The sequence below is a fragment of the Octopus sinensis genome, linkage group LG10, assembly GCF_006345805.1.
Source record: "Octopus sinensis linkage group LG10, ASM634580v1, whole genome shotgun sequence".
NCBI classification, from domain to species: Eukaryota; Metazoa; Mollusca; class Cephalopoda; order Octopoda; family Octopodidae; genus Octopus; species Octopus sinensis.
This window is the reverse complement of record NC_043006.1, coordinates 26221777-26233649: the sequence shown is the minus strand read 5'-3', so window position 1 is coordinate 26233649 and position 11873 is coordinate 26221777. Positions and strand designations below refer to the sequence as shown.

At 34.3% G+C, this 11873-nt stretch overlaps 1 protein-coding gene across 1 annotated transcript in view; it reads right to left on the bottom strand.

Annotated features, from left to right (window-relative positions):
* Positions 1 to 249: 249 nt before the first annotated feature.
* LOC115216369 (eukaryotic translation initiation factor 5B) overlaps positions 250 to 11873 on the bottom strand; it is a 71319-nt gene continuing 59695 nt past the window's right edge. The window contains exons 17-24 of the mRNA XM_029785635.2: positions 11270 to 11452; positions 7298 to 7459; positions 6490 to 6621; positions 5587 to 5718; positions 3482 to 3558; positions 2190 to 2493; positions 1446 to 1607; positions 250 to 863 (exon numbers count right to left, since the gene is read on the bottom strand). Of these exons, the coding sequence (XP_029641495.1) occupies positions 756 to 863; positions 1446 to 1607; positions 2190 to 2493; positions 3482 to 3558; positions 5587 to 5718; positions 6490 to 6621; positions 7298 to 7459; positions 11270 to 11452 (1260 nt within the window). The 3' untranslated portion in view covers positions 250 to 755. The remainder of the gene's footprint in view (positions 864 to 1445; positions 1608 to 2189; positions 2494 to 3481; positions 3559 to 5586; positions 5719 to 6489; positions 6622 to 7297; positions 7460 to 11269; positions 11453 to 11873) is intronic.

The following is an 11873-nucleotide window of genomic DNA, read 5'->3' as shown; positions in this document are numbered from 1 at the left end:
AGGAATAGTGGGCAGAGAAGATATATGACTGGGTGAAGAATATATTTTGGTAACCTTACACAAGTCTTTACCTTTAGATTCTGATGGATTATTGTGGAAAAATAACAGCCATAACCCAATGAAAGAAAACTGAAAGAGTGATCTGAGAAAGTTAATCACAAATTCTGATATCTGGTTTTTCAAATAATCTACCTTGTAGGAAATGTAATTGTCCATGCATGCATCTGTGACTAGTACAAGATTTGTAGATAATGTACAAATGCCAAATCTAATATCTTTATTCATAAGTTTATACATAATTGTGTTTTATCATCTCTCAACAAGTCATAAATAGCTTGGTGGATTTTATTTTCAGTAAAAAGTTCAATGGCAAACCATTTCAACAAAAACAATTTTATGGCAGATTTTTCTTCCCATGACCATTTGCAACATCATTTACATATGATCCCACTGAATTTTACATGACTGTTAAGTTAAACATGGGAAATATATACATTTATTTGGAGTTGGTATCTGATGAAATCAAAATCAGTGTTATTTGACGCCATCCCTATGGTCAATAATATTGAGATCTTAGCAACTTCTGTTGCCAGCAGAGACATCATTTTAAAGATCACAAACACACATGTACAAACATGCACACATGCATGCATACATACGCATTCACAATCAGATAATCAGCTTAAAATAAAGCATTTTAGGCAGTGTTGTTACATTATTTCAAAAAAATGCTTACAGTTTTTCTTTAGATATAACTAAATAATTTGAAAAAGTTTCTTTAGTTCAACAATCAATTGCCAATCATTTTTGGTCATTTCATCTCGAAAGTAGTCTTTTACCACATCAATGGATTGTCTGGAAATCTACAAACAAATAAAAAACAAAATTCATAACATGAAAGTTAAAATACACTTTTGTTGTTACATACTCAACATTTTTGTTGAATATATGTAGAATAAGAACTTTCTTAAAACCATTTGTATTTCTTATAAGAATGTCTATTAAATCTAAAGAATTTACTAGTGAGTTTGGTCTGAGATAAAAAAAAACCCAACTCACAACTAGTTTTTGAAGATTTTCTCACTGAGAATGCTAAAAATGTTTTCATTTTAAATTTAGCTGACACAGACACTCATATCAAATATCTTCACTATAAATTTGCCGTAGAGGTTACTGTTATTACTACCTGTAACACTTCTAAATATTATAAGTATTTTCCAAGATCATAGTATAAATAAACAAAGGAATTTTTAAGACATTTTAAACACCATTTTCCTTAAATGTATCATAATGGTCATTAAAGCATTGACCAGGATCTACTTACAGATTATGTAAATTGAAAATGACTGGCAGATTGGGCTAATTAAATACATTTAAAAAGAACAAAGTATGACTAATGTTTTCAAATTTCTCAGAATATTAAACAATTCTCCAAAATTACTTACTTTACTCATTATCATGTCTGTATGATCAAAATGTCGTCCAAACATTTTTGGCGCTTCACCAGGGATTGGTTCTATTTTAATACACACTTCTTGCCCCTTTTTCGCAACCTCAACTTGTTTGTGGTTATTTTCTATACCACTTACACGACCAATTTCCACAAACTATAAATTGAAGAAAATACAATTATAGGAGAGCGAAGACAGCAAAAAATAAATCATATTAAAAAGTTAATGGTAGATATGTGAGAGACACGAGCAGTACATCAGTAAATGGAGAACCAGACTTTGATCCCTTATTTAAAATAAGACACCACATTGACTCTTTCAAAACACATAAAAAACAGTTTACAAACCAGGGAGATATCTACTCATTGGTGAGGGTATGGTGAGCTGAGTGCGTTTTCAACATTATATGCCAGGAAAGCCCACAAAATGGGGGATCAAAGTTTGGAAGATTTTCTTATTATCTACCACAATACAGAGTCAAAGGCCTTCTCCAGGTCAATGAATGGTAAGTTAAGTAGCTTGCCCTTTGAAACTATTTTTTTAGTTTTCTTGCTCTCGTTTTCTTCCGAATAAAATATGCTGTACCTGTTTCTATTACTTTCATAAAGCATACACAGACACACTATAATCAAGTATACATGCAATGTATGTACAAATGCATTAATATATACATGTGTGTGAAGAAATTTGATTCAATCTGAAAAGGAAAGAAAAAAGATATACAAATTAGTGACTAACCTCTTTGGATGGCACACACAAAGGTGTCCCTTCTTTGACAAAGCCAGCTTCTACACATACACCAACAACAATAGGGTCTCGAGAATTGAAAATGTATTCAGGCATGACACGTAACTTGCAAGGAAAAACAGCAATATGTCGGAATTCTCCCTGGCGCTTTTTTTTTAATTCCTCTCTGTAAGACGTAAATTTATCAAACAAGTGATAAATTATATCTGCAGAAAATATCCGCACCCCTAATGTGTCAGCAAGTTCCTGAGCATCCCGCTCAATCTTAACATCAAAAGCCAAGATTACAGCATATCTGAAAATGTATTGAGATGTTTTTTTGAACAGAGCAACATTAAGATTAACATTAAAGCATGCATTTCATTGGTAAAATCCTAAAATGGGTATCGTGTAAGTGAACATTGCTTTTTAATTCTTGTGAGAAGCTAATTACTTAATATTTTACAATTTTCTTTAAGGCTGTACTAGCTTTGTTCAAAGAATACACCATAGAAACCAAAAACTTAGGTAGTAAAGAGGATTCATCAGGAGAGAAGAATTGCTAAGGGATTGTACGTAATGCAAGACAGAAAAGTCAGCTTGCTTGAGTATTCCCTTATTTGTGTAAGTATAGGTTAATTTTCAGCTAACTTTCAATAACTAATCCAAATAATTCATACAGGAAAATTTAAACAAAAAATAGTGATTAAAACTGAGTGAAAGAAACTATGAGCTACAACTAACTGATTTGGAAAAGTTTTGAAAATCTCAAATTCACCATCATCCTTTATGCTCATTTTCCATGCTAGAATGGATTGTCATAGCCCGAGTCAGTTCTCATTTACAATTACTACCCTCTTAGATAAATCAGAAGACATCTCATTTCTGGTATGACTTGTAAGGTTAATATCTGTCCTAATACCAGCCACTTTGCAGAGTGTACTGGGTGTATTTTTTATTGAAGCACTAGTATTCAAGAGGTTATTATGCTCTCAGCAACACTTAAGAGTCCTCTTAACTCTACATTGTCTCTGCCCAGAATGCACTGGGTATATTTTATAATGGCACCAACACTAGTAAGGTTGTTGTGTGACTTGCAAGAATACTGAGTTCTCACTGTTCTGAGAGGGAGAGAGGAAAAAAATGATGATGACACAAGCTGAGCTTAAGTAAGGTGTCAAGAGATTTCAATTTCTAAATGGACAAATGATAATTTAATCTAATTTTATCTCTTTTACATGAAACAGATTTCTGTAAAGAACAATGGAAAATATAGACAAGTGAAATTTTGCAAGTGAACTTACTGATTATCATGCTCCAGCATCACAGATGCTTTCATAATATCTTTTTTGTGGATCGGCCCAATATTTATACCAGCATACTAAAAGAGAATATGATACATTTTGATAAAACATAAATATTAGACAAGCTTATTATAGCAATATTAATAATGATACACACAATATACTTATATACTGAACTACAAAAGAAACGCCACACTGTAAAAGATTATTGTCTCACACAAGATATTGAGATTATATGGATTTTATTACATTTCTAGGTAATTTGACATCAAGAAGATGTCACTGACCCACAACACCACTCTCTTTTGAAAACACAAGGACTGTATGTAGGGTTCAAACTTGCTCACTTTTCGTGAATGCATCCTTATGAAAAGCGTGATACACATGCAAAGCGTTGACTCATTGGGTATAAAAGACACCCAAATTTACCAGCCTGTCATTTGTTTCCTGAAAACAGCAAGCCTGCCAAGACTGACACAAAATCAGAGGAAGTAAACCATCTGACATCTCCATGCTGGTCAACACCCTTGGGTCATTGCCAATGACATGAAGTGCAGTATTTGGACAATTGAATGGCTGAGGGACCCATACAATGCCACAAACAGCACAGATGATCGTCCACGCAGTGGCTGACCAAGGGTTACAACAGCACGTCAAGATCGCCACCTGCACTGACAGCACTTCCAGGACTGATTCTGGAGGGCAAGAGGATCAGCTAGGTAGACCATAGGGACTCACCACAGATCCATTTGTGCAGAGACAGTTCGCCACCACCTGAAATCTTTCAATCTGTATTGTCAACGGCTAGGCATCCCATTCTCACAGATTGTCATTGACGATGATGATGTCAGCAGTGGAGGACTGCAGTCTTCTCTGACGAAAGTCAATATTGCATTTCTGTCGCAGATGGCAGAGTTAGGGTTTGGAGAAGAGGAGAACATCATGCTAATGGCTGTGTGGTGAAGAGAGACTTGTAGGGAGGACAAAGTATCACTATTCCACCATAACTCATATTTTCTTTTAGTCTCCTGATCCTTACAAACTCTCATTTACCCTAAGTGCTTTGAAACAAAACAAGACTCAATGTTGCTGAGGTCAAGGTGATTTCTCTAGTGCTGGTGCAACAATAAAATGTACCCTGTTCATTCTGTTAAGTGGCTCATGTTAGGAAGCACATCTAACTATAGAAGCTATGCCTCAAATGGAACACGCAAAGCAAGAAGTAATCTGCTGACTCATCTAGGAAAGCAGTAACTATCAAATTTAGTATGGAAAATGAATATAAAATAATGATGATGATGATCATCATCATGAAGAATTCATTGAAACATTATCTCTCAGCCATATTGACATTCATAATCAGCATCAATAGTTTCCATCTTATTTCTTCAAATGTGATGCGTATGGATAAGGACAGCTGCATACAGAAGTCCTGAGCTCTAATTGTGGAGGGTACCTGCAGAAGGGGTGGACCCAGGTCAAACAAATTGATGCCAGGACTATTTTTTAAAACTTAGTACTTATTCTATCAGGGATTCTATCTAAGTTACAGGGACATAAAAACACCAACACTGGTTATCAAACAGTGATGGAGAACAAACACAGACACAAAGAGACACACATACACACGATGGGCTTCTTTCAGTTTTTTGTCTCACAATGCTCTGGTTGGCTTGAGGCTATACTAGAACACACTTGCCCAAGGTGCCACATAGGGGGATTGAACCTGGAACCATGTAGTTGGGATGCAAGCTTCTTACCACACAGCCATGCCAGTGCCTATATATATGTATATATGAAATTGAGCTTTGCCAGATGGTGGTTAACTTCAATGCATCCTTCTAATCTAAAACATTTGCCATCTTTGTCATGAATCATGTGACAATAGACACTAAGTATCATTGAAATTTTAAAATTTTTTACCCTTTGACATTTCAGCCTGTTGGATGTGTACAGTTGCTTATAAGGTAGATTGCATAAAAATTTTAGGTATGTAATCCTTATTTACCTTGCACATACACATTTACTAAACAAATTTTAAATTTCAGTAGGAAATTAATCAAGAGAGTAAAATTTTTCTCAATCAATAACATAAAAATACTTACAGGAATTTTAGAAGTCCTTAAAAATTCCAATAATGCTTCCATAGAACCAAGAGTTGAAGCTTGTACAAAGACACCCCGTTCTTGAAGTTTTATTCCACTAAGCACTTCTTTTAAAGCATTAGATACTTCCGACTAGAAATTAATAAGGAAACATCTAATTAGAATTGTTTTAACAAATGCAAATGTTATTCATGACTGCAACAACAAAGTATATACTAGACTTTTCAGTCTGTTTGTAAGTAAACTTATAATAAAAATGTATCTCAAAATTGCTCCAGTTGAATATTGTCATAATTTATTGAAACAATATAAAACAATTTTAAATATTTTGCTTTAAAATGTTTTCAGTCGCCAGCCTTGTCTGGCCCCCGTGCCGGTGGCACGTAAAACGCACCATCCGATCGTGGCCGTTTGCCAGCCTCATCTGGCACCTGTGCAGGTGGCACGTAAAAAGCACCCACTACACTCACGGAGTGGTTGGCGTTAGGAAGGGCATCCAGCTGTAGAAACACTGCCAGATCAGACTGGGCCTGATGCAGCCTACTGGCTCCCCAGACCCCAGTTGAACCGTCCAACCCATGCTAGCATGGAAAACGGACATTAAACGATGATGATGATCAATGTGTGAAACAAAATACTACAACTTGAACTGAATTAGTATTGGTTTTAATATTTTGTTTCAGACATTACACACATTCATCTATCATCATAAGGAAACTCAAGATAATTCACATATTTTATGTACCTTTGTTGTAATTTATGAACGCCGTGTAAGGCTGGGTATTTACTTTTAATTATATATATAATTAGAAAGTAATACGGAATAGAAACTTACAACAATATTGAATAGCCAGTTGTAAGTAATTGCAATAGTAATGAGAAAAAATATAATAATTACTTTACCTTATAATAGTCTATTTCATCTTGATCCTTTGCAACATACAAAGGCAACCCTGCAAGAGCCTTTTCTAAATCCTTGGCCATAATTTTGACACCCTGAGCAGCCATTAATTCTTTATGGTGCTGATACTGAGCCTGAAAAATATTTTATTTAACGTATTAAAAACATAAAATCAAATTACATAGATGGAAATTTCTAACACATCTAGGCTAATAAATGTAGCTTAAACTTTGCCCATAGCCTTATTAAGTCCTGTATGTTAGGATATAGGGGTAACTGGGAGAAGTTAATATAACTGTTTTACTTAAATTGTTGCTTGCTAGTAGACAATGGAACACAGAGGCAAAAAAGAAGTGCTGACAAAACACTTCTGTGAAAGAACAAGGCAAAGAGGCTGAGAGATAAAAATCATTGTATAATATTATTCAGATAAGAAAAACAGATGCATTTCCAGTAATGAATATGATTAATGACAACAGAGAAGTCACAGATGAAAAAAAAATCAAACAAGCATGGAGAGATGTCAGGTCATGCACAATATTGTAGAGTGGGACATGAGAAATTTACAGGATTGGAAAAGTAAACTAGTAAAGACAAACTACACAGTGCAAATTTCATGGATGTGGCAAATAGTTGCAAGGTATCCAATCTCTTGCATCTGTCCATTTCTGATATATTGAGGGAGATCATTCAAGTTAATAGTATCGTAGGGTGATAACCAAAATGGTATTAAGCCTAGCTGTGTTGTAAGTTTTTAAAGACTAAACAATCTATCACTGTGAATGGCAGAAACTGAAAAAACACTCTTACCTTGACTCGTAACTCCTTCATAGGTTCTGGTGTCAATAAGCCTCTGATTTGTGTCATAATGGGTCCCTCAGTACCAGCTACAACAATTGTATCCCCTTCTTTTAATTTGCCATTAACAAGAATAACATCAATAGTGGTTCCCATGCCTGGTAAAGCTTTCACCTATGAAAACCAAAAAACATCACTTCAGTATTTTCTTCCAATTATTTAAAAAATTTAATTGCAATCCCTTCAGTCACCAAATTAATTCCAATTATCTATCTCATATAGCAAATTCTATTATTATATAACTTAAGTATTACATCTGATGTAATTATTTATAAAACAAATATTGACAAAAACTAAAGTAAATAAACATAATGAGCAATGAAAATAGATGAATTGCAATAAACTATGATTTGTTCAATGTGCACATAAATGAGATTGCAAATAAAAAATCTGCATTAAAACATTCAGTAGTGCTTAGCTTGAGGGTATAGTTGTAAATGAGATGGAATTTAGCAAATATTGTTATATATATATAAGCTGAAAGTAGGAACATGATACTGTGTACACAAGCCAAAACAGTAAGCACACAAAAGAAATCTGGCAGATATTGATTAAATATATCAGTTGTAAACAACAAATGCATTGATGAAATGAACTACTTAGACTTCTCACAAAACAGATGAGTAGAGGGCCTCCACATAGTCTTTTGACCTGCTAACAATAGTAGTTAAATTATATCAAACCATCTTAAAAATGAAAAGACACATTCAATAATGCACTCAGACATGATGTCTGAAAATAAGAGAGGATGATCATGGCTAAAACACTTTGAACAGGGTTAAACTGGGGTAAAACAACAACAGTTATTGATTGAATTGTTTTGAGACAGTAGCTGTAGTTAGAGTAAGAAAAAGGTCCAGAGAATAGTAAATTCTTAACCAGCTTGATTTTTCTTTTCCTCATTCAATTTTAATGATTATAAAATGACAATAGTTAAATCTATAGTTGTTTGCAGTCCATCTATGAATTTCTGTGTTTTTAGTAATGGTTTGTAGGATTGTTTTATTTAAAGTTGGTAAGATTAATTTATCTTTTATTTGAGAGAGCAGGATGTTATTTGGGGAAGCTGCTATTTTAGACAGGAAGATCAACTCTTTTTCATTTAGCAATAGTGAAAATCATTGGGTATGTTGTTATTTTCTATTTTATTTATTTTTTCTGATGGCTCGATGGCGTTTCCTTTACCAACTACTATATAACTTAGACAAGATGCATTTTATCATACCACATGAGAGGCTGCCCTTTGTAGAACTGAAGAATCCTCTACACTCTCTGCTGTAACTTCCAAAATCCATATCTCCTTTATCAAGTGAGTTAATAAAACAAATACACACATCATATATGTGTTGAAATGACGGTGTAATGTCTTGATTAGAAGTGGGATTTATATCTGTTATTGTATGTCACACTTTGTTAAATACCACAACTGACTAGCAATATTGAAAGATGAGGAACTGAGTGTTGAAGCGTTTTTCTTAAGTGCACAACCTCTCTTTTTAACAAGAAATAGTATAGTACCTCTGGGCTATTAGACATACTGAGAACATGCTAGGTGCAAAGGAATTCAGAGAAAATACAGTTTATTCACTTATTTTACGTCAGTTTTTCCTTGCTTGTATGGGTTAAATATCTTCTCCTTCCTAACACCAACTCTTATCTATTTTCAAGTAAGAGATCACTTATTCCAACATGGCTTCAAAGGCACAAAAATGCCCAAACTATATGTTAACAGACAAATTGACAACACCACCACCCACTGCACTTTCAGAAAAGTGATTACAGATGTAAACAAACACACTTTTCCGTATATATATATATATATATATATATATATATGTGTGTGTATATTCATATACCTACACACGATATCCTTCCAGTTTGTTTACCAAATCTATTCATAAGGGTTTAGTCAGTCTGGGGCTATAGTTGAAAGCTCTTTCCCAAGGTGCCCCATAGTGAGACTGAACATGGGTCATACAGAATTCAATAAGGCAGATTTTCTATGGCTAGAAGCCCTTACCAGTTTCCAAACAAGGTAATATTCCCCCAAGATGAGAGATTTTCATAGAAGATTTGAAACAAACCTTGCTTACAACTATCATATGATGTCAAGACAAGTAAGCAACAAACACTCACACAACAGGCTTCGCAGAATTTTGTCTCTCAAATCCACTCACAAAGCTTTAGTTGGCTCAGGGCTACTTTAGAAGACACTTGCCCAAGGCGCAACTGCAATGGGACTGACCCCGAAACCACATGGTTAGGAAGAAGGTTTTACATCATAGCCATGCCTGTACCTACAAAGTACCAAAACATTTTAACTCTAGTTTATTCTAATCATTTACATATGAAGACAATATTGAAAGATTTGAAATCTTCCAACCTATCATCCTGTTAACAGCATGCCTGCTGGAAATGCATTTACATTGGGAGCCTGTTTTGCCTCAAACTACACCCAATTAAACACTTCCCAATTTGCAAAAATGTTTCCAATAACTCCAGTCCAACAATGTGACTAGTTGTGATGTCAAACCTCAAAACAGTTTTCCACCCTGTCAAACTCCACCCCTCTACAGGATTCGGACAATCTTTAGAGACACATTACTGTATGTCCTATTCCTCCAAACAGAATAACAACCTTGACTCTGATAACTTCAACATATAGCTTTCACATGCAATACCCCAAAAGTGGTGAAAGCATCATCATTCCTCAATTTCTCTTCCATCTCAGTGACCACCCATATGAGACTTCAATAGATTTGACTCCATGTTCCTGAGAACATTGGAAAAAGCAATGCTGTTCACTTGACAACAGAGAAGCCTTGTAGAAGAACCTTACAGTTACTTGCCTATGGACAACATCCAACTCTTATTCCTTATGTTATTGTGATGTGTGCAAACAAGGCCCTCTCTAACTCACACTTATCAAGTCTGGTGTTCTGTAAGATCTGGAGGGACTCTTACAGCCTTCCTTCTGTATACTAAAAACTACTTCATGTTACCTACAACACACACTACTATGTTTGAGCAGATGACACTTCCTTTCTCCTTATCTACACACAAGCGTCACGCACAAACAGCTTAAACATTTTACACTAGATTTACAGTACTTCCACAGGGTTACTGCTCACTTTCTGAACATCTATTAATGGAAAATAACAAATTTGTTTTGTTTTTTAAACAAACAATAGCAATAATCACCATATATTATCAAGGAAACAAACCACTCTAACCATGAACAAAAAGGCCCAATTTGCTAATAAATACTGCTTCTCATAGTCTCATGGCAATCACACATCTGTAACATTTGTTCTGTATCAGATCAACCCTGATCAAGTAGAAATAGAGGTGCTGTTTGTAAGATAGTATCACTTAAGATTTCTTATGTGGAAGATGAAATTTTTAGTTGAATATTCTCAAAGAGACTTTAAAGAGAAAGAAATAATTAAAGTAATTGTTTGAGGACATTAATAGTAAATATGTACATCTGATGTTAATTTCCTTAATAGCTAAGAAAATTAAAAAGTGCAAATTTTGCTGAGCTGGTGGATGAATTGAGTGGCAAGAAGTTTGAATCTAGCGGAAATACATTTTATAAGGAACCAGATTTGTAACAGAGAAAACAACATTTTTCTTATACATTGAGCAAAATCTCAAAACATCGTTAGTAGATGCTGATGGGAACAGTTTTATTTTCGTTTGTTGGCACTGGAAACAGTGGAGTGAGATATTAATGATTAGAGTTGGTGTTCTTTTGCTACCAGTGACCGACATAAAATCGAATGATGTTTCACCGACTAACTTCACTTTTATTTTCATCAATTCCTCTTTATAGCAACCAATTCTGAAATAAATGAGTTTCTGAAGTGAAACTGAACAACTTATAATCTACTAGTCAAGATAGCTTATGAAAAAAAGACTTACTTCCATAACAGTTGCGTGTAATTCTTCACTATAGGAGATCCGTTTTGCCAATAGACTCTGAGTTAGCTCACATATTGTTGCTATCAAATTACCCATTCCATCACCAGTGTGAGCTGAAGTTGGTACAACATTTATATATTCACGAACATTTGTATTTTCATAAAAGAGAGCAGCATTAAGGCCCTACAAAAAGATTTGAAGAAATGTAAGTAAATGGAAATATTACAATCTTTGCAAAATAGCCAATCCATATTATTACATTACACAAACTAGTTTACTCTTAACAGACAATACTACAATATTGTAAAAATGATTTTTTCAAATCAACTAACAATAAAAGTCTCTAGTTGTTAACATAAAAAAAAATAATAATAGCCATATATAAGAGATTGTCATAGTATTTATGTCCTTTCATACTAGAGCAATGAAAATACTATTAAAAATTGAAATACATCTTTAACCCTTTAGTTACTAATCTGGCCGTAGCCGGCTGAGAGTACCCATTGTTATTTAAATGTAAATTTGAACCCAAATCTCATTGGTACATTCATTAAAACACGTGATTTCACTTTGCTAACAGTTGAGTTCTTGTATCCGACATTGT